General features: G+C 39.0%; 2 protein-coding genes across 3 annotated transcripts in view; both read left to right on the top strand.

The window, feature by feature from the left end:
- The first annotated feature begins 4,733 nt into the window (after positions 1–4,733).
- Positions 4,734–19,994, top strand: slc2a3b (solute carrier family 2 member 3b). Its single transcript, XM_077526715.1, has 11 exons — positions 4,734–4,814; positions 4,898–4,997; positions 9,441–9,548; positions 10,777–10,937; positions 11,012–11,252; positions 12,678–12,840; positions 12,937–13,124; positions 15,699–15,803; positions 15,889–15,990; positions 17,143–17,346; positions 17,473–19,994. The coding sequence occupies exons 2-11, from the start codon at positions 4,974–4,976 to the stop codon at positions 17,722–17,724; spliced, it is 1,548 nt and encodes a 515-aa protein (XP_077382841.1). The 5' UTR covers positions 4,734–4,814; positions 4,898–4,973; the 3' UTR covers positions 17,725–19,994.
- A 1,571-nt stretch (positions 19,995–21,565) lies between these two features.
- The window catches only part of ephb6 (eph receptor B6), a 42,992-nt gene continuing 40,577 nt past the window's right edge, over positions 21,566–23,980 (top strand). Inside the window, exon 1 of one of the 2 annotated variants that reach the window (XR_013284259.1) lies at positions 21,566–21,737. Coding sequence is in view for 1 of the 2 variants with exons in the window: in XM_077526556.1 (XP_077382682.1) it covers positions 21,680–21,737 (58 nt within the window). In the remaining variant the exon portion in view is untranslated. The remainder of the gene's footprint in view (positions 21,738–23,980) is intronic. The other variant, XM_077526556.1, reaches the window with a different exon arrangement.

Genomic DNA, 23,980 nt, shown 5'->3' with positions numbered 1-23,980 from the left:
GTATAAAAATCACTTTCTAAAGGAGATATGTTTTGCTAAGGCTGTTTTCATTGTTTTGAGTCCGTGCAGACCTTGTGCTTGTCGGCGTTGCAAACCATCAGGAAATGGACGCAAGTCGTTTGGCGGCGTGTGTGCGAGCGAGATTGGCCGATGGCTCCGCCCTCGCTTCCTGCCCTCACTCTCTTTTTGTGCCCGCATCGCTTGCAAATTGCACCTTAATTTCATTGCGGCCATGTTGCAGGACGACAGGTTGCCCTTGGCAACAGATCACATGATGGGATGTTGGGACAGGAGGCTCTGAAGAACGGAGGAGTGGTTTCGTTAAGATGAGCAACTTGAAACACTTGCAGGTGTGATGTAACACTTGCAAAAGATAACCGGTGTGGCGCAATAATTGATTCTTCTGACGCGTTTGTGTTTGTAAGCCACATGTGTGATGTCATTTAAAAAATAAAAATAAAAACACTTTTTAGTTAGCAGTTGTCAGAATGTTATGCCATTTTTTGATTTTGTCTAAATGGTTATGTTCAATGAAACAAAAATGCACTCATCACAACATTTTGCCACTTTCAAACTTGTTAGCAACATTTTAACAACTAAGCGCAAGGCCTCTGAAATTTCAAGTAAAAAAAAAAAAACATGTTGGCTTTTGACCTCCTGTGAAATTTCAAGTCAAAGGATTTTTTTTTAAAGAAATTTCAAAGTAAAAAAAAAAATAAAAAATCCCATTTAAAGGGAAATCCTTGCTAAATTAATTTCAATTTAGTAACAATTAGAAAAGTCATTCCAAGGCCTTTGTGAAATTTCAAGTCAGAGATTTTAAAAATATCACTGGTGTTTTGACTGAACCATTCTGTCACAAATAAGGATGTTCAGTACTATATATGTATTTTTTTTTTCCAGATACCAGTGTGAGTATTATTCACTCCGAGCACCCACTAAAGACAAAGTTTTGCAGAACCCAATGAAAAAATTTTTTTTTTTTAATGTATTCACATTAGGATTGTGATGATATGTCGATATCGCGATAAATCCTGTCTTAATCGTGATAAACTTTGTCTCCCGATAGATTATCGATACGTCTACGCAAGTATTGCGATATTTGTAGTTAATATACAGCCACTGTAACGGCTCCATTGTTCATGACTTATTGATCAATTACTTAGTGGGGCCACTAGGGGGAGCGCCTCATAACAGTGGTGGGGAAATGGACGGAAGTCTTCAGGTGAAGAAGACTCAGGAGCTTAGTTTTTATTAGTATTATTATTATTTATTTATTTTATAGATTATATAGATTTATTTGTTATGTATTTATATTTTATTTATAATTATGTGATTTTTTTGGATTATTTTATTAATTTTATTTTTATTATTTATTTATATTATTATTTTATGATTTGTTTTATCGTAGATTATCGTGGATTTATTACGTGAGTGATATATTGCTTATATCGTGAGATAATCGTTATCGTGAGCCTTGTATCGCATATTGTATCGCATGTTGTATCGTCAGGTACCTAATTCACATTTCAGGGCTAAAGTTGGCTTAGCAACTGCGACAGAACGTTGCTCTTTGTTTTTCTCGATTCTGTTTGTAAACAGCAGCTCTTGCCACTACGACTCTCCCATGAGATCATGCAAGTTCATCCCGCCAATGACAATCAAGTCTTAACAAATTGGGCCTCTACTTTTTGGTATTTTCGCGGAGGCCTTCAAATTCCAGGCCGAGATTTAGGTGGGCTATAAGATTAGAGATGAAGAATTAGGGGGAAGGTGGGGCGGTGTGTGTGTGTGTTTGTGTGTGTGTGTGTGTGTGTGTGTGTGTTTGTGTGTGTGTGCATGGAGTTCTGATTGTTTGCCACCCACTTGAGCCGGTCTCATGGTCTCTGCATGACCGGGCTTTGTATCTCAGGCATGTGCACGTTGGCCTTTGTGCTCGCGCCCTGGTGGGCAGCCGCAACAGAGCCTCTTTTCACCGGCCAGAGTTTGTTCTCCACCTCACAGACGCGCACGTTGGCCCCAACTTGCCGTCCTCCTTCTTCTTCTTTTTTTCGTCTTGACTGCAAAGACGCTGCAATGAGAACTGAGAAGCAAGTGCGCTCATCGTGATGGGGGAAACTCCAAACTTCCATATTTTCATGAGTCAGTGTTGCGCATGAAATCACATGGCGTCATAATGGCTCTCAGTGGAGCATATAGAGTGGATTTAAATAGTCTACACACCCCTGTTTAAATGGCATTTTTTGGTGATGTAGATACTTTTTATTTGTAGACCCGTTTTGTTCTTAGCCGTCATGAGTAGGGGTGTTAAAAAAAAAAAAAATCGATTCGGCGATATATCGCGATACTACATCGCGCGATTCTCGAATCGATTCAATAATCGGCAGAATCGTTGTTTTTTTTTTTTTTTGTTTTGTTTTTTTTTTTTTAGGATTCACACCTTGAGCATGGAAGAATGTTATATGAACGGCACATTAAGCCTTAATATTTTTATTTTAATGCTGTTCAAACATGAAACAGATTACAACCTCTATAAGACTGAAATTTCAGATAAATAAATAATACATTTTCATATAAATCTTACACTCTACAAGCTTACTGATTAGTATTTTCTAAATATGAATGAAAAAAAATCGCAACAATCGACTTATAAATTCGTATCGGGATTAATCGGTATCGAATCGTGACCATTCGTATCGGGATTAATCGGTATCGAATCGAATCGTCAGGTACTAGGCAATTCACACCCCTAGTCATGAGTATGTTTTGGGTCGTTATCCCGTCGGTTTGGGTGCATGACCGAACCTCCCCTTGACACGAAGGCAGAAAATTTCACCGCAAAAAGGCCTTGATAGTGGTGAGATCGGATCGTCCGCTGCACCGATTTAAGACACTCTGTGCTGACGTAGCAAAAGCTGCTCCAGATTACGAGAACGTTGTGTGATTCAGTGATAACAAGAGTTTAAACATAATAATTCCCGGATCTGCACCTTTTATCAGCATCCTGTTAAAAAGTAGCAGGATGTTGATAGTTGTATGGGTGACGGAGTCATCGGCTTTATCCTGGTAGAAAATAAACAATGCAAAATATAATACTCACAAAAAGTGTCTGACTAGTTGCTGAAATTCTCAATATGTGTTTGGTCCATGAATGGCGAATGCATTTCCTGGTTTGATTAGGATTGTTTTGTTTTTTTGTTTTTTTTAAACTGTTCTCTTCATCACGCTGTTTACATTTTAATGGGACCAACAAAATCATTTCATTTAACCCAAAGACAAAAAAAAAAGAAGAAGTGAACAGACCTTTGTTTCTGGACGTAGATGATGAATCACCGATGAATTAAACTGCTGCAGTATTGTGCCAACTACTGGAGAGGAGGACTTCATGTTGGATTATTTATTTTTTTTCCTTTAAAGTCACACTTGACTCATTGAACAATTTTTCATTGTTTTTCATGTACAATTAATTAAGCACAGGTGATGTCATCTCAGCTCGACAATGACACGTTTTCACTTGTCGAGTGAAAATGACATCACCTGTGCTGAGGAAGTAGGTAACGGCCAATCATGGTTCACCTGTTGTCTGGGGTTGGTCAGCAAACTGAGCCATGATTGGTTGTTAGCTACTTCCTCAGCACATGATGTCATCACCAGTCGACAACAAGTAGAAAAAAATTACTTTTTGAAGGTATTAATTGTACATGAAAAATAATGAAGTTACCACATTAATTATTGACAAAATATAAACTTTTTACTGCTGAAAATGGCTCAATGGGTCAAGTATCCCTTTAAATATTGGTAGCTCTCAATAAGTGCCTGATAGCTTAAAGGGATACTTCACTTATTTAGCCCATTATAGCAATAAAAAGTTAATATTTTGTCTATAATTAATTTGATACTTTAATTATTTTTCACGTTCAGTTCGTACCTGTAAAAACATATTTTGCAACTTGCTGTTGACTGAAAAGGACATCACAAGGGTTCAGCTGAGCTGTGATTGGTTACCTGAGCCCTTGTGATGTCATTTTCAGTCGACAGCAAATTGCAAAATGTTTTTTTTTTTTTTTTAAGTACTAATTGTACATGAAAAATAATGAAAATATCAAATTTATCATGGGCAAAATATTAATGTTTGACTGCCAAAAATGGCTAAATAAGTAAAATATCCCTTTTAAATAAGGCTGGTATCGGTACTCGCCCATCACTGCCTGTAAAAGTTAAATTACCTTTGAATTTTTTTTTTATTTATTTATTTTTTTTATTTTTTATTTTTATTTAACCAATGCCTATGTTTTTGTGAATGGTGTGAACCGTGGTTGAGGCAATTAAAAGAAAAAAAAAAGTCATTCATCTGGTGAGTTGTAAGCAAAAAAAAAGAAAGTGAAAAACTGAATGGCACATTTATGATATCAATGCCCATAATTTGTAATAATAAACATGTATTTGTTCATTGTATCTTCTCATCAGTTTGCTATGACCCCTTGTACTTATAAAACATAAATAATTAAATAAAAATACCCGCCTGCCAATCTTAGGCATGAATTTTGTTCAAAAGTCCTTTAAAAGTTGCTTGGTATAGCTCAAATTCAGAATCAATATCATTGAAGGAGATGTTGCAACATTTAAACGTCTTTAAACGTGATATTGGGAGATGGAGACGAGACGAGTGTGTCGAGAAGTTGGGGAGGAGGAAGAGGAAGGGAGGGAGGGGGAGGGGGAGGGAGGGGGAGGAGTTTGTTGTGTGCTGCTGTTGAAGTGAGACCATCTCATTCTTCTGGACCACAAACAGATCCTCGCCATCCCAAGTCCAGCAGGTACAGTACTCTTTCATTTCGTACGCAAAAACCGTTTCTCTTCTACTTCTGCTGACGTAATTGTTGACGTAATTTGCGTTCAGGAATTGACAGCTGTTTACGCAGCGAGGTGCGACCGTTTTGTTCAAGCTTTACCCCCCCCAAAAAAAGAGAGTCAAGATGCAGCGCATGGAAGATGATAAGGTAGATATTGTTTTTTTACTTTTTATGACGTGAATGCGACATTTTTATTGTCAAGCTAACTTTCTGTCTCAGTTCCCACTAATTTGTTTTGTGCGGCACACGTTTTGAATAATAATAATAATAATAATTTTAAAAAAAAGCTGGAGTTCATTAAGTCGCAGGCAGGCACACAATTCTGTAATTTTCCTCTCTGGCACGAGGAGGATGTGAACGGAGCGTTTTGGGGACGTGACTAAGCGAGAGAAAGAGAGAGCAAAGGCAAGTCGCAACTTGAGTGCGACGTTAAACGCGCGTCGATAGAGAGCAAGGACACGCAGGAGAAGAATACCGCTCATAGACACAACATTAGGTACACCTGCGCCAACTCACGGCGTCCAAAAGATTCGCAGAGAAGTGGAAGAGCCAAGTAGTTTACACTGCATCAAAAATGTCGAATGATGTGCCGGTGTGCCTCATGATATGTCCAATTTCACTGGCGGTTTTCTTTTGTAACACCTTGCGCACTGTTAAGTCATCCTCAAGCTTGCTTCACATTTTGACATTGCTTGTTTGGGTGTCCAAATACACACATGGAATATTTTGTACCTTATTCTTTTGTTTGTTTGTTTGGATTTTTTTAAATTGTTTTTTTTTCAGGTACCTGTGAACTTCACAATTACAGCAACTTTACCATCAAATAAATTAGCAAAAGTTTTCTATCAAATAAATACTAAACGAATCCGTCCATCCGTTTTCTATCGCACTCGTCCTCACTACGGTCACGAGTGATCGGAAGCTCATCCCAAATATATTAGATAATATATTCCAAAAGTAAAATGGTGACAGGTTTTGCGTCAACAACACATTTGAATGTTGTTTGTTCATTTGAATTTCAGTTTATTAGTGTCGTGAGGGTCAAAAGTCTTTTTGTTTTTTGTTCAAAATGTTAAATGCACATTTGGTTATGCACTTGGGTTGGATTTGCCAATATTAAAGTCACTATTAAAAATGTAAAATAACAATAAAAAATGTCCATATATAGTTTCAAACAACCTAATCATAATTCTCGCAGTATTTTTTTTCAGCCGTTCCTAACTAGGGATGTAACGATATCCAAACATCATGATATGGAATGAAGGTCACAATACGATAATTATCACAATATTGTGGGGAGGTTGACGATACAAAAGGTCACAAAATTGTAAAAAAGCGAGCTTATACTAAAAAAAACGCACAATGTTGTGTTTTCATACATTACAGCAAGGAAAAATATAAATATAATATATAAATATATATATTGAGGTACTCATGCAAGCACGCATTGAGTTCCTCCACATATTGACTATGTTCACAATCATATTATGTTCCCCTTTATCTGACCATTATCCTGGATTTTAATCATAAAAGGGCCAAAACATGCCTTGTGAAAATTAAATGCAATAAAAAACTAGCCACCAGAGGGTGCTAGAATGCACAAATGAAAATCAATCAGATTATTTTTTAATAGATGTGCTTCTTTGAATATCGTGACATGATGACGACGATATATTGTGGCAGTTTTAATATCGCGATATCACGATATTGCCATTATCGTTACATCCCTGTTCCTAATAAATGGTAGTTAGTTAGTTATTATTGATAAGTGCATTTAAAAAAAATTAAAAAAATGTCCAGTTCTCCAATTGATTTAGACCAATGGATGGATGTCACTGCTGCAGTCGGTACTCAAACGCAAACTACAGGAAATTACTAAAAGAGTCGGTTGGGAGGCGGCATAGTAGCCTAGTGGTTAGCACGTCTGCCTCATAGTTCTCTGGTTCCGTGTTAGAGTCTACCTTTTTCCCGGGTACACCGACTGTCAATAAGTGTCCGATGATTGGCTGGTGACCATTCCAGGCTTCTTCATTTGAGTACCCAAAGTTAAGTTAAGTTGCCAGTTTTCATATTTTTCACCTGGCAAGCACATCCATTGACACAATCACATTGAAATGTTATAAGTAACCACTAGGGGTGATGATTTCGACTCATGCATCCAAGGGCATGCCAATTTAGTTTTTGTTTTTTTGGTTACATAACACCCCTTTAGACATGGATTTACGTTGCGTGTGATTCTTGGACTGATAAAACCTCCCGACCACTCCCCGGATTAAAAAGGCGTCACAGACAGGCAGCAAAGGCGTAATTTTCACGTCACGTCGCTTGACAGTTGGGCAACCAAAGCGTGTCGCTGCAAGTGCGCGCGTGTCGTCTCTGCCGTCCGTTTACACAAACAAAACTGTCAAATCAGGAGGGTGGTTTAAGTCTTGTGCTCAAGGGCCGCGTTTGATTTTTTTTAGAACGGGGCAGATCGGCCAAGTCATTTGTCAATTTTATTCTAGATTAATTAAGCCATTATTAAAAAGAATATTTAATCAAATATATTTACATGCTTCTAGCAGAAAACGTCGCAGGGGGCGGCCATTTTGCTACTTGCCTTCGACTGCAAATGACATCACGGTGGGGGCTCAGGTGAAGACCGTCGCTGTTTTCCGGGGTTGGTCACGTGACGTTCGCAAGTTGAGCCCTTTCGGCACTGTGATGTCATTTTCACAACATTTGATTTGATAAATAAAAACACACATATAATATTATAACGCATTGTGTGAGTTATGTTAATTGCAAAATTCTCAAAACAGGATCTGTTGTTTACAAATGCCGCTACTAGTATCACTCATGAAAACACAAACTCCTTGAGCAGGCGTTCACGCAAAGCCTCATGGGAAATCTTTCCAGCGGGCTGAACTGGATTGAACCGGATTTGGTGACACAAAAACATTTTGCCCGCAGGAAAATTTTGCAACAGCACGTGTGGACGGCATGTTACTGGTGAGGATCCATGTTTTGACGTTTGTGACATCCTTTTCCGGAACGTTTTTTTTTTTTGGTCGCACTCCAAATTGCATCGCTCAGCAAGTTCGCATGTCATTCAATCTTCTTTTTCTTTCGGCGTTCTCGTAACACAAACATACGATCGTCCGTGTGTCTCTTTCAAACGTTTCCTGCGTTCCTCCTCCGCAGACCGCAAACGTTGATATCTGACTGTGACAACGGTTTGTTTCAAGAGACGAGGTCGCAACGTCCCTCTTTGATTGCGTGATGATGTCACTTTCTCAGTTTCGCTGGCGGCTTGCTTAGGTATGTGGTCATTTTTGTGGTACCTGGTAGGCAAAGGCACTGGCGGTGTTTTTTCTGAGGCAGAATTTTGGTTTTGTTCCTAGGAACAGTCTAATATGAATTGCTATCTGTATAGGTAGAGCTTTGAATAATTAAAAAAAATGTATATATTAGACGTGTCATCATTAATTTTGAGTTAATTTAGAGTTTCTTTAACGCCACTATTTTATTATTATTTTTTAACGCATGATGCCTGTACTGGGGGAATTCCGGTCGCAACGCAGCGGACACGTCCGCCTCAAAAATTTAGCAGTGATAAATTTAATAATAATGCATATATTTGTGGAGACTGGGGTCAAGTTGTATTTTCCAATTTTAAAAATGTGCAAAATTTCACAAGTTGCTTCATGTTAAAGATTAGAGCTGTCACCAGCATCTTATGAATGCGATTATGCCATCTAGTGGCAGAAAAATAACCTCAAAACAAATCAATATCACACGTTTTTGTTTTGTTTTTTACATTACTGTACATCTTTTTAATTTTAACTATTTAATTAATTATTTTAACAATAACTAAAAGATGCAGCCATATTTCTGAGTTTAACATTTTTTTTCCACTTTTATGTTAACAAGAATATGACAACTTGGAAAAAAATGTTTTATAATACATTTAGAACAGATATCAAATTTGCAATTAATCGTGAGTTAACGATTGAAGTGATGTGATTAATTATGATTATAAATTTTAATCGCCTGACACCCCTAGTATACATACAATGTAACAAATTATTCCCAGTTTACCTTTTAACAACTGGAAATAATAATAAATTTTAAAATGTATATTAATCAAATTATCTTTGAATAACATTGTTTTTTTGGGTGTTTTTTTTTCAAAGCACAAAATAAGTGACAAAGTCTTTGCGCCACTTCGAAAGTCCCCAATGTTGTGCATGCAGCAAATTTCTTGCTGTATTTATCTGCTTCTTATGCACTAATCCCGCTTAAACTTCATAGGCCAGCGAGCAAAACAACAGAATTCCGTCTCGGGCCCTGCAGGTGCTTTTGACTGCAGACTTCCCAGTAACACAGCAAGTACTGTTATCGCCAATACGAGCAGGTTGGAAAAGGCTCATTGTGCGTTCGTGCGTGACGGCCACTGTGTCCAGAAACAACAAGAGCTTTGTCGGAAGGCAGGAACACTCCACGTCCACTGTTCAAACAGAGAAGAGAGGCCATTCTTTTGGAAAAAGGCATCCAGGCGTCCGTCTCGTTTCATCCTTTTGTCTCCCTCTCGCCTTCTTCATCAAACAGCCCAAGCAGAAGAAAGTCACCTTCTACCTGCTCTACTGCGTCTCCACTGCAGTCATCGGATCGCTGCAGTTTGGTTACAACACCGGGGTCATCAATGCACCTGAGCAGGTGTGTGCCGTGCGCAAGTTTGAGTCATCCTTTTGAGTAGATGTTTGATGTTTCAACGTGGGAAATCCATTCGTGGGTGTTGACAATATTCAAGCAGTTTACAAAAAAAAAAAGACAAAAAGTCCCATAGGAATGATTGGAGAAGGTGGGAAAAGAGCCAGAAATTTAAAACCTTTTTCCAAAGCCACGCTGCGCACTTACCGAAGTTAAGTTAAAGTTAGCATGCTAATAATTAGCATGCTAGTGCTAGCTTAGCATGCTAACGCTAATGTTAAGTTAACAAACTAATGCTAACTTAGCATGCTAATGTTAAGTTAGCATGTAATGCCAAGTCAGCATGTTAATGATAGCTTAGCATGCTAATGCTAAATTAGCACACTAATGCTAGGTTAGCATATTAATGCTAATGCTAATTTGGCATGCTAATGCTAACTTAATATGCCAATGCTAGCTTAACATGCTAATGCTAATGTTAAATTAGCACACTAATGCTAAGTTAGCATATTAATGCCAATGCTAATTTAGCATGCTAATGCTAACTTAATATGCCAATACTAACTTAACATGCAAATTCTAAGTTAGCATGCTAATGCTAATGTTAAGTTATCCTGCCATTACTAATGCTAAGTTAGCTTAGCATGCTAATGCTAGCTTGCTGACTGATTGAGAGGTAAAGTACACCAACATTTGGCAAACTGTTCAGTGCATTCGGCTTTCCACCTTGCAAGGGTCAGCAGTCACATCCAAAATTTCCGCGGAAGATTTTTAAGTTATTATTATTATTATTATTGTATGTGTATTTATTTATTTATTTATTATTTTATTAATATACAGGTACATGTAAAACGACAAACAGAAAACAAGCCTGGTAGTCTGGAATGGACCGTAAAAAAACAAAAAAATGTATTACAAGAGTTTACTTTTCCTACGTTTTGAAAATTATATATTTTGAATAATAAAAATAATTATATTACCTTCTTCAACTACACAAGATGAGCAAAGTATATGCAAATACATTTGCATAGAGAGATGTAATTGCAGTTTTACATATCTGCAAACTGATGCAGTATTCATGCTGTTTGCTAAGTGGGTTTTATTCTTGAAATGGAGTCATTAAAAAATTAGCAACAACTGCTAAAAAACAAAAAAAACAAAAGCCTTAATTATTGCTGGCACATTGTTGGATCTCTCAATGTTCCAATGTACCTAATGAAGTGTCCTTGAACAGAAACTGCGTCAGTTCTTCCAAAACGTGTCTCTGGAGCGCTTCGACGAGCCTTTCAGTCCGGGCGCCACCACAATGGTGTGGAGTTTTGCCGTGGCCATCTTTAGCGTGGGAGGCATGTTGGGCTCTTTCAGCGTGGGGGCCATCGTCAACAAGTTCGGCAGGTGACAAAGTCACAGTTTAGGAAAATCGGCAACCATAAAACGTCGCCGTTGGCCGTCCGTCTTTTCCCGTCCAGGAGGAAGTCCATGCTGCTGGCGAACATTTTGGCCCTGCTGGGCGGCGGCCTGATGGGACTGTCCAGCCTGAGTCGCTCTTTCGAGATGATCATCATCGGCCGCTTGATCATCGGCGTCTTCTGCGGCCTGTGCACGGGACTGACGCCCATGTACGTGGGCGAGATCGCCCCCACCGCCCTCCGAGGAGCTTTCGGCACCTTGCACCAGCTGGGCGTGGTTATCGGCATCCTGGTGGCACAGGTGCGCGCAAGTCACATCATCGCATGCCACAGTTTTTTATTTTTATTTTATTTTAAACTGTTTATTTGCTGTAAGACATACAAACTTACAATATAAATCAATAACTACCAAGGGAACATTAGTTCACAATTTTTATTATTTTGTTAAATCAATTCACATACAATTTTAAATGACATACATCAAATAAAAACAAAATAATAAAATTCATTACAGAAATGATCACATGCCACAGTTACATTGAAAAATAACTATTTTACTCATTACTTGACTTTAAAAGTAACTTAGATACTTTACTGATTACTTGATTACTTCATTAGTTCCATCCAATAGATGCTGACAACCCCACTTCAAATAAAATTGACAGCTGATTCTGCCAGTACTTAATTGGAAGTGTATTTTTAACTGTAATGTTTAAAGGGATACTTTACTTATTTAGCCATTTTTGGCAGTCAAACATTAATATTTTGCCTATAATAAATTTGACATTTTCATTATTTGTCATATACAATTAATACCTTTAAAAAGCACATTTTGCAACTTGCTGTCGACTGAAAATGACATCGCAAGGGCTCAGGTAACCAATCACAGCTCACCTGTTTTCTAGGTTTGGTCATGTGACATTCACAAGCTGAGCTGTGATTGGTGACCTGAGCCCTCGTGATGTCATTTTCAGTCGACAGCAAGTTGTTTTTTAAAGGTACTAATTGTACGTGAAAAATAATGAAAGTATCAAATTAATTATCGGCAAAATATTAACTTTTTATTGCTATAATGGGCTAAAAAGGTGAAGTGTCCATTTAAGAATAAGGTTTATTTTGATTATTATTATTATTATTTTTTTATTATTATTTTTTACTGAACATAAGTAATTTTTGTGTATAAAAAAAATAGTATTTTATAGATTTCACTGAGTGTAAATGGGCTACTTTTTTATTTAAAAAAATTTATTATAAATAAATATTTTTTTTAAGGTACCTGGAAGCCTGTTTTGGCCTGACATTGTCATTTATAATGTAAATTGTTGATAAATTTAATGATTAAATTTGGGGACCTCAAATTTCTTCCTCCAATTTTTCTCTCCAAGCTTGAATTTCTAGTTTTGTTTTTTTGTTTTTTGTTTTTTTTAATTTTACATTCTTTTACATTGTCACTAGCAGATAGTGTGAGACGTAATTGAAATTTTGATTATTTTATTTTTAGCTGAATAACTCAAACTACTGTGTGTATTTCCAACAACAAATTGAACGGTGTGTGGGGAAAATACAAATTTTGAGATTGTTCCCAAGATGTCCTGAGTTTTGTGAACATTTTGTCGTTACAATTAGTTTTAATTCGTGGCAAAATGTGGCATGATTAGCAGGTTGAAAAAGAAATTTCCACACTTATGATAATATTGTCTATTTTTTTTGTATTTTTCTTTCTCAGGTCTTCGGTCTTAAGTCTCTTCTGGGCTCCGATACTCTGTGGCCCATCCTCCTGGCGCTGACCATCCTGCCGGCGATCCTGCAGAGCATCATGCTGCCCTTCTGCCCCGAGAGCCCCCGATACCTTCTCATCGTCCTCAAACAGGAAGACGAGGCCAGGAAAGGTTCTGACCCAAAGACGCGCACCTCAACTTCTCATTCATCTTTTCTTTTTTTTTTTTTCTTACTCGTATTCCTCCTATCGCTGTCCCGCTTGGCAGCGCTGGTGCGCCTGCGCGGCTTCGAGGACGTGAGCGAGGACATCGACGAGATGAAGGAGGAAGGCATGAAGATGGCCACGGAGAAGAAAGTCACCATCCTGGAGCTCTTCCGCTCTCACAACTACCGGCAGCCCATCATCATCGCCATCGTCCTGCAACTCTCGCAGCAGCTGTCGGGCATCAACGCCGTGAGTGCGCGTACTCGTTGCCGGTTGGTGGGGACATTTTCCATGCAAAGTTCATTTAGATGAAGACATTTTTGTAAGGGCGGCACGGTGGGTGACTGGTTAGTACCGAGGACCCGAGATCCAGTCCAGGCTTCGGCCATTCCTGGGTGGAGTTTGCATGTTCTCCCCGTGCCCGCGTGGGTCTTCTCCGGGTACTCCGGTCTCCTCCCACATTCCAAAGACATGCACGGCAGGTTGATTGGGCGCTCCGAATTGTCCCTCGGTGTGCTTGTGCGAGTGGATGGTCGTTCGTCTCTGTGTGTCCTGCGATTGGCTGGCAACCAGTTCAGCGTGTTCCCCGCCTACTGCCCAAAGCCAGCTGGGATAGGCTCCAGCACCCCCCGCGACCCTTGTGAGCTCAATTGAGAAAGGAGTAAGTGGTTAGGAAGATGGATGGATGGACATTTTTGCAGGTATTTCAGATTGGAAAATTGGGGGTAATAGAATGGAAATGTATCATAATCGAACATAAGTGTAGCTCAACATACCCCCACAAATGTCAAACATCAACAAGTAAAAAAGTTTAGAATTCACCTATAGATGGCACCGAAGTATTACTTTTGTCTAAATAAAGCTTCTCAACTTAACTCAGTGTAGTTTCTTGGCGTCAAGATGGTGGCAACGAACTACTTTTGTCTAAATGAAGCTCCTCAACTCACTTCTACATAGTTCCTTGGCAGGAAAATTCTGCACATTGGCGGCAAAAACAAATATGAGTCGGGGAGTTTTTCAGCTAATAATGGAGGTTCCAAAACATTAAAAAAAAAACACACACACACAAAACAATCCACAAATATGCAAATTTAGGAATGATGGGGTCGGTTGTACGTGCTTCGGGTTAATGCACAAATATATTTACAAATTCCCTACAAATTATCAACCTTGAGTTTTGTCAATTATAGGTTAATTCCCATCAATTCCTGTTAATTCAAATTTTTAAAATTCCCAGAATTTTGCAGTCCTACCTGCAAATGCCCTCTCATCTCGATACCCCTTTTTTCCTTGGCTGACATCAGTACGAGTGGTTTGAGACTTTTTGCCTTATAGTACCAGTGTCTGGTATCAGCAGCTCTCATGAGTATTCAATACCTTAAAATATGCTGACATCGGTTCAATACGATACCTGGTATTGGTATTTTCCTTCCTTTGAAATGAAGTGATGTAATTAAGCATCCCACAGAGGGATACAAAACTACTGACGACAGAAAGAATTCTGCGTGGCCTTTGGGGCCACGTTAGATCGAGCGGAATAATTGCAGCCTTTTTTCGAGGGGGTCAGACGAGCGACGAGCACGGTTGGCATTCCTAATAGTTATGTTAATAAGGTCACGTAACCAGGCTGACTGGACGTGTTAGTGGCTGCTGACAATCACAGCGTTGCCCCACAGCGAGAGCTTGTGACGTCCGCCCTTTGTGGCCGACACTTTAGCGCTTATTCGGGGAGTAGCAGGACACTTAAGCTCACCGTTCAGATAAAGCTGCACTTTGTTTTACTCTTGATATAAAGCCAAATGTATCATATTAAACACAAGACATTTTGAGCCATCTATTTCATGAGTATAATATTTTTTCACCCCCATTAAAACCCTAACATATGATCTGACACATGCGTTGCACGGATGATCCAGTAGAGGGCAGTATCACCCACCTGATGGCTTTGCCAGCGACCCTGCAAGATCATTTGAGAAAGGAGAGACACCTATATTTATTAACCCATTTCAACCCAAAAATGTATAAATACGTTTTTTAATACTTTGTTTTTCAAATCCAAAAACATATTTACATTTTTTTTATTTTTATGTAAAAGCATACAGAAGGCTTTGATACAGTGTCTGACATGAAGAGGTTGTTTAAAGCTATGGTAGTTATTGCAAAAAAAATGGCCAGCAGGTGGCAGCAGAGTATAAGAGATCATCCAGGGCCATGTTGCAACAAGCTCTTTTTGCCAGCGTTTTCAACAGGTTTGTGAGTAATGATAAAACTTAGCTATATTCTAATGCTCATTGGTGCAAAACGAAAGCAGATGCAAATATAATTTTTATTCCTGATGAAATTAGAGACTCTAATCTTTCTTTTGGTAGGTTCCATGTTTTTATAGCAATAGAACACAATATTCTGTGGGCCTTGCAAAATCAGTCCAAATCCAGTAAAACAGCCGGGAGCAAAAGTCAAAATGGCTGCGAGTGAATGAGTTAATAGTGGGAAATATTCTTTCTGATTTTTTGGAAATATTAATATGTTTGGTATCTCTGTTTATTATTGCATTATACTTTTGACAGTTATAAATGTATGAATTTAATTAAATCATTATGACCAGATGTATCAAATATGACACAAATCAAAAGTCATATGTGGAAGTTGATTTTCCCCCCAAAAAATTGTCATAAATGTCTCTCATCTATTTCATGGTTCATGCTTTATAGAGTTACTAATCTTGCTGTCATTCTCGATTTCCTATTTAGCTGAGATTCGAACTGCTGACCGATACGTTTATTAACAAAAATATATTGTGTGCTGACTTTTGAACCGTTTTAGGTCTTCTACTACTCGACAGGCATTTTTGAGACGGCCGGCGTGACGCAACCCATCTACGCCACCATCGGCGCCGGGGTGGTCAACACGGTGTTCACCGTCGTTTCGGTGAGTGCCGAAGCGCAACGTTGTCGTCCCTTTCGGTGCGGTTGACTGCTTTTTATTGATTAAAATGTCTCCTGATTGTTGCCAGCTCTTCCTGGTTGAAAAAGCGGGTCGAAGGACCTTACACCTGATCGGACTGGGCGGAATGGCCGTTTCTGCCCTGCTCATGACCATTTCCCTTTCTCTGGTGGTGAGTGACGATTCCATCGGTTGCAAATTGACGACACGAAAACTGGAGATTTTGCCGACTGGTGGATGTCAAAACACAAGATTGACATCATCGTCCCCTTTTTATGACGTTTTTCCAGCTAGCACAACAAAAACTGTGAAGATTTTGTGCAAATCTTGACTACGATTTGGAACTGGTCATAATTCCTTCCACCTTGTCTAAGCCTTCCAAATCATGATGCTGCCACCAACATGCTTCACTGCTGGGATGCTTTTGTTTTTGTGATGAGCAGTACTGTTTTTGTGCCAAACGTACCTTTTTGGAATTGTGGTCAAAAAGTTTAATCTTGGTCTCGTCAGACCGTAACAAAATATCCCAAATGGATCTGGGGAAATGGTGATGCAACCATATTATTTAAGTTGTTTTTTGCTTCCTAAATCTAAAATAAAAAAAAAACAAAAAACTAATAATAATAAATTGTTGAGTTGTAAAGGTTACAATAATGGTGGCATTTTGATCCAAATATACGGTCGATTATTTTGTAATTTGTTGTGTTTATGGTTATGATCACTTTAAAATGTTATATGAATCAATTGGATTAAGATAAATAATGTGGATTATTTCCTGTACAGTGTTCCCTCGTCATAACGCGATTCACTTTTTGCGGTCTCGCTGTAACGCAGATAAATTTTTTTTAGTGCAATTTGCATTCATTTTTTTACAGTAAAGTACCCATTTTATAAAAATTCTGAATAAAAATTATTCCACTCGCTAGCTGCAGATTTGAAAGGGGGCGTGTCACATGACAGTGTCACAGTGACAAGATTTGACAAAAACGTATTTTTTCTCTCGTTTTTTTTTTTGTTCCTGAACTAAAAATGTCCATAAATATTTAGTCCAGTTTTTATGAAGTGAAGTAAACTTTCGTCTCATCTTCATTAGTCGACAAAAATGCGGACTGATTTTGTCCCACTTATTGTTCATTCAGTGAGGGTTTTCGTCTAGTCTCGTCGAGTTTTAGTCCGGTGAAAAATGTGTGTTGATGAAATTATTTTTGTTTATTTTTCATGACCCATGTGTACTGTAAAGTGTGAGGATCCTGGTTGCTACTCTCATGTATTCATTTATGTATTTATTTTTGTACGTACCTGATTTTTCTGTTGCTCTGAACAGAGAACGACGCCATCTCTGAGCTACTTGGCCATCGTGGCCGTGTTCGCCTTCGTGGCCAGTTTCGAGATGGGCCCGGGTCCCATCCCCTGGTTCATCGTGGCCGAGCTCTTCTCGCAGGGGCCTCGACCCGCCGCCATGGCCGTCTCCGGGTTCTCCAACTGGACCGCCAACTTCCTGGTGGGCCTCGGCTTCCCCAAACTGGAGGTAACGTATTCACACACAAGACAGTCGCCAACAACACGGTGACGAGAAGGAGAGTATGCGGCGCTTCTATCGCATACCACAAGATGGCGCCGGTGTACCACGATCCACGTTTCCCCCTCCCTTTAGGAACTCTGCGGCCCTTACGTGTTCATCATCTTCATGGTGTTCCTCATCGTCTTCTTCATCTTCACGTTCCTGCGAGTGCCCGAGACCAAAGGGCGGACCTTCGACGACATCGCGCAGGGATTCGCCGCCAAATCGTCCGGCTCGCCCGTGCCCGAGGCGGCGGTCGTGGGCCTGCCCGGGAGCAAAGAACCTCCGCCCACGTCCCCCTCGGAAAAGGTCCCCATGGTGGACCTGCCCGCGGACAAGCCCTAAAGAGAGAGCGAGAGAGGGAGAGGTCATGTGACCGGGAGAGCGGTTAGGAAAAGGTCAGTGTCATAACATCACATATGAGACTTTTCATAGTTGAAAACAAATCACATTAAACAGGGTATTTTATTTTATTTTTTTTGGTGAGTGTGGAAATGCCAAAATAATTAACCGAGGTCCTCGTAAGCCTGCTTAAAACGGAATTGCCGGCCCTTAAAAGTTTGTTGACATTCCTCGCGCTCCGCCTCCTTTTTAAGAGGATCAACATGTGTTCAGTGTTAAGGATTTCAGCTTTTAGATATTGAGGTCAAGCTCGCAAAAGCCGGGCTGACCCCGAAAACACCCATGGCGGGGGTCCTGCCAATTCCAAACCGACCCCCCCCCCCTCCAAAAAAAAAGTTCCCGGAGACGCACAAAGGACTTCAAACGAAAACATCCAAGCACGGCCGTTCAGGAACTGCTAAACGTGTGTGTATACTGTGTGTGCGTGTTGGACTTTGCTGCTAAAGAAGAAACTGAAAGTTGTGTGAACGTCTACTGCCAATAGAGGAACTCGATTGTTTGACAATGACGCGTAGTTTCGGCTCTTCACTGACTTTTTGCATTCAACTTGGTTGCAGTTTTTTTTTGTTTTTTTTTTGGGAGTACAACGCATAATTCCTTCGCAGGTCGGCTTTCGCTGTTTTTGTGCTCAAGCCAAGGCATAAAAGTGTTGCTTTGGCGCCATCTGATGACCCCTTGGGAATAAAATGTGTTGAGAAGTGGTCGAAAGTAGGCAATATTTGTAAAAATGCAGTTGCAGTGTAGTGTAAAGCTTTTGGAGGGGAGGGTCAAATACTTGCAGGGGACTGAGCAGGGTTAAAATAGTTTTCAATTTTTCATTTTATTATTTATTTGATTTTGACTTTTTTTTTTATTCAATTAGTTTTAAGTAGTTTTTAGTGGTTTTGTTAGTTTTTCTGATTTTTTTTTTTAAATTGGTTTTAGTATTAGTTTTAGATTTTTTTCATATAAGGAGCATTTATAGAGTGCAAGATCTTTTTTTTTTTAAAAGTCACAGTAAATATTGTGTAATAAAGTAAAGCAGACAATTTCCAAATGAAAGTTAGTGACAAAGATAAAAAAAACTGTTTTTAAATTTTATTTCATTAACGGAAATTTTTCTTTTTCAATTGTAGTTTAAAAAAAAATGTTTTTAAATGTTATTTTATTAACGGAAATTTTTCTTTTTCAATTGTAGTTTAAATAAAAAAAGTTCTTAAATTTTATTTCATTAACAGAATTTTTTTTCTTTTTCAATTGTAGTTATAGTTGCGTTATTACATTTAACTATAATACTTTGGTGCTTAGTTGCTATTTTGTGACATTTATAGTCAATTACAAAAGTTACAATTAATTGGCGATTTTTGCTATTAGGCGAAGGACTTTGTCTCCATCTGCAGATAACCAAAATAGGATAATGCCACAACATGGTGGCAAAGCACTACTTTTATATTAGACAGTGCTACGTCCTGACCAAAATGAAGCTCCTGCCCTCGCACCAACATAGTTCCCTGTCACCTAGGTGCCACAGGAGGGCACCAAAGCACTACTTTTGTATTGGTCTGAGCTTTTGCCATAGAACAAAAAGCAGCAAATAGGTCAAGTGGTACATATTGGCAAATGTTTTTGGGTCAAAATCGCACACTCGCGGTCTACCGATTCACTCCTAACAATGACGTCACAGGTCAGCGAAGACATCCAATCATAACACTAGCGGCTCGTATTTATTTGAGTGGTGTGGACGCGTTTGTTTGTAATACGACTGGAACGGCGTTACATTTGCACTTTGGGCACGGCGGACATTTGAATGATTAGCGTCCGTCGCCCGGCTTAACATGAATCCACTGGACGCATTCTTATCAATTTATTCGGTATGCCGAGATGAAATCTGCTGCGCGACATCCTTTCGGAGGCTGATGTCATTGAATGTTTACGTTCACTTCAATTGGCCGTTCGGCGTTAACGTGCCTAATAAATTGCTACGAGTGTAACTTGTTCAACGCTCTGATTTTTCCATGCACTTCTGTCTTTAGACTGTTACTCGACCGTTCCTGCACGCCACCATATACTGTATCCGCCAGCCTTTTAATTAATATGTATATTTTGTGTTTGCATTTTTTTTTTTATATGGGTCCAAGAAAAGTGTTGCATGGGCATGTTGCTGTGAGACGTTCGCTTTCGAACAGAACTCAAATGGAAATAAAGTTGTGCATCTGTTTCAAGAAGAGACTAAATGTGACTCGAATGTGTCCTGACCAAACGCTAACCACCATTGGCCAAAGCGGTAAATAAAATCAAACTAATAAAATGTGCAACGAGAGCAAGAGTTGAAATTTTCTGCGGGGCAGACTCGCTCTTAGGTCACACAGTTACATTTGCCTGAAATCTACAAAAAAAAATATTGCTCATTTGATGAAAATATTACAGTAGTAGTAGTCGTTCTTTGCAGAAGATAAAGAATATATGCATGTTATATCTTCCTTATAGGTCACTTTTTGAGTTTAAATATCCATAAAGGTCATAACACTGCAACATTGATGCTATTCATTAGGCCGTCTACAGCATTTTGCATCGTTAAGCTATGCGTTTGTTTAAAGTACAGGATGTGCAATTATTTGTTTTAGGGTTAGTTTGAAAGTCAACTTTCAACGGGAGTGGCAGTAAACAGCTTGAAGACTCTTTTGGGAGGAATTGCTAATTAAAGGGATACTTGACTCATTGAACGATTTTCAGCAGTGAAAAGTTAATGAATTTGATAACTTCATTATTTTTCATGTACAATTAATACCTTTAAAAAGTCATTTTTCTTCTTCCTGTCGACTGATGATGACATCACCTGTGCTGAGGAAGTAGGAAACGCCCAATCGTGACCCACCTGTTTTCTGGGTTTGGTTATTAAACTGAGCCATGATTGTACTAATTGTACATGAAAAATAATGAAGTTAACATTAATTATAGACAAATTAAAAAAATTTTACTGCTGAAAATGGCTCAGTGAGTCAAGTTTCCCTTTAACTGCGAAATGACTACAAAGCTTCTATTTCTCTCTGCATAGTAACTGATACTTTTGATGACGTGAGCTGATTTTGCACACAAAAAAAATGTTAGCAAATCAAAGCAAAAAAAAAATACAAAATTGACCGAATGAGTGCACAAATTTTTCAAAACTGTATAATAAAGTAAATAAATAAATAAATAAATAAGTAAATGAACTTGACCCCTTAACGAAGTCTTTGCCCTCCCACTAAAAAGGTCAAGCAATTCATTTCATAATGATCCATTTTAGACTTAAATGTGCATATTTAGGACCCCCCCCCACCCCCAACCCCTCCAGGCCGGCTGGGAATGGGGCCATCTAACTCACTGTGTCGAGCCGGCGGGCAAACATCTCCCTTGCAAGAGTCCACTCAAGTCTTCCTCATTGCAGTGAACTGGGGCATGAAAAGCGCCCCCACCGTCAACAAGCTGCAATGGCGCGAGGTGGCCAGCGAGTGGCGCGCGTGAGCCGGGCCACAAAATGGTAACACATATTTAAGCTAAAAAAAAACAAAAGAAAAAGAAAAAGGGGCATCGTACAGACGTGAAGGACGCCACAACATGCTGGCTGCCCTCGTGTAGGTGACATTTTGACTTTAGTGAGCGTCACGCTTGTTCTTATTAACTCCCTCGTTTCCACGACGACGGCGTTTTGTTGACTTGGGCCATTTTTTTTCTCTCTCTGTAAATATTACAGCCCCCCTCCCACCTCACCTTCTCTCATCCATTCATCCTCCTCCCGCTGCTGATAGTAGGAACAAACAGACTCCTCCCCCTCCCTCCCTCCTCCCCCTCCCTCTCTCGACACATACGCACACATCTCTCACTCTTTCATGCTCTCTCTCCCTCCCCGGCCCGCTGTCAGTGTCACTCTGTAGTGGAGATGTGGAGCGTCTTTCTGTCCCTCTGTCTCGTTCTGCGGCCAAATTCAGCTGAGGAAGGTAAGAAGTAACTTTTTTACTCATCAATATTTCATGTTTCATCCTGGTTTAATTGTAATGGTGGGAGGGGCGGGGCAAACGTGGCTTCCGGGGAACTGACAGCAAATGTATGGGAATTCAAGTCCTCCTTTGTAAACACCCTCTCAGTGTGGTGCCGCCAGGTGCGCGTCAGGGCCTATCGCGCGCCAGCAAACAAAAAAAAAAAAGAAAAATAATATGGAGATAAAGGCAGCAGACACAAATGAATAATAAGTTGCGTAAGCTCCTCCCCCCCCCCCCCCCCCCCCCCCACACACACACACTCTTACGTCCCCCTTCAGGCCAAGCAACCCTTTTAAAACAAACTTTGCCACTCATAAGCGGCATCAGCAGTGTGACCTCTGACCCCATCTGCCTTCTTTATGGAGGTGAAATGTGCAAGGTGGTTAAAGTGAGATTCTGGTGGATGAGAGTGGGCCGACTCGAGAGATCTGACGGGGAGTCTAATGACTCACATATCAACTGCGAGTTTCGCATCTGTCTCTTGATGTGTGTTGTGTTCTTGAAGGTGGTCTGGGAAAAAATAAAAATAAAAAACGCATTTAAGGGGCGCACCTCGTCAAACATTTTATTATTATTATTATTTTTTATTAGACTTGACCTGCACTTGATGTGTACCCCTTTGTTTTTGCACTTCCCCCATTTTAATTCCCTTTTTTTTATTGTATTTTAATATTTTGTAACTAAGTCATGTATTCATTTTAAATTTATTTTATCTTATTTCTACTTAAGCATATTGCTTTCACTTGAAAAAAATAATAATCATTTTTGTTTCTGAGTAGTTTATTTTTGGGGTTTGTTTATTGGACCCTTTTTTTTCAGTTTCTGTTTTGCAAAGTAATTGTTCCTGTTTTATGGAGTTTGCGTCTTTTTTCTTTTTTTCAGTTTTTGGAATATTTTTCCTGTTTTTCTGAATGTTATTTCAGTTTTTCTGTATTTTAACGATAGGTGAGAAAATTCCCCAAAAAAGAGAAAAAAAAGAAAACCTGAAAACAGAAAAAAAAAATCTGTTAAACAGGAAAAAGAAATTGATCAAATAAATTTTTTTTTATTTTTTATTTTTTTTGCAAAACAGAAACAAAAAAATAATTATTTCAAAATCATTTTTTTTCTCTGAATGCAATCTGCTTCTGTGTATTTTTGTCTTGATTTAATTTAATTTATATATCATACCTAACCTACACCTTGTTTTAATCCCTGTTTTATTTTATTATATTTTTATGTTAGTTTCTCAAAATCTATATTTTACCTGGACTTTTTTGGTTTTCGCCCAATTTTTTTTTACCTATTATTTTATGCCCTCATTTTTGCTTTATTTTTGTGTTACACTCTATCTACTGCCTCTTTTTTAACTTTTTTTTTGTTATTTAATTTCATTTACCTGCACCTCATTTTTGTTTTGCCATTTTTTGTTTATTGTTTCACCTTACCTTTTTAATTATATTCCTTTTTGAAAACATACTGGATTAATACTTATTTAAAACTCATTCACTGCCAGTCATTATAGAAAATTTTTACATTTCCAATACTCACGTGATATTACATTCAATAATTATATATAAACCGAATCTACCAAATAACAGAATAGACTCCCTACTTTTTGTCCCGTCCCGTTTTTTTATAATTGACAGCAGAAAAATGTAGGTTTGCCAAAATACAGCCATTTCTCCAATGGACTCTGAAACTGTGTTTATTTCCTATAAAATGGGGCAATGATGTCATCTACCGGTGGTTGGGCATCAGTAAAGTTGTTTCCAAGTTTGATATTTACAGTGGAGCATGCTCAGATTCGCCCCCATTTAGCACCGCTCTAAAAAATACAATTGACAAGTATACTTGTCAAAGGCAGTGAATGAGTTAATGTAACTTCAACAATTTAAATGATAAGCAAACCCGACTGGTGTTCCACAGGGATCATTGTCGGGACCACTGATGTTAGCATAACGTATTATCAAGCAATGAGACTGTTGTTACAAACAGGAAATTGAAAATCCCTGAAATTGCTCAAAGAATTCACATTTATCATTAAAAGAAAAAAAAAATCTCAATCGTTTTCTGTGTGTCATCGAAGTTGCAAAAGAGCGCTCGCTAGCTCGTATGCGCCAGCGTGTATCCGCCCATCGATCAGCGGTGGCAGCAGATGGCCTGGATGAGGACGAAAGAGCGGCAGCAAGGCCACCGCGACGTTCCGTTTGGCCTGCTGA

The sequence above is a fragment of the Festucalex cinctus genome, chromosome 7 (assembly GCF_051991245.1).
Source record: "Festucalex cinctus isolate MCC-2025b chromosome 7, RoL_Fcin_1.0, whole genome shotgun sequence".
In the NCBI taxonomy this organism is placed as follows: Eukaryota; Metazoa; Chordata; class Actinopteri; order Syngnathiformes; family Syngnathidae; genus Festucalex; species Festucalex cinctus.
The sequence above is the reverse complement of the archived record's forward strand: the minus strand, read 5'-3'. Positions and strand labels throughout refer to the sequence as shown.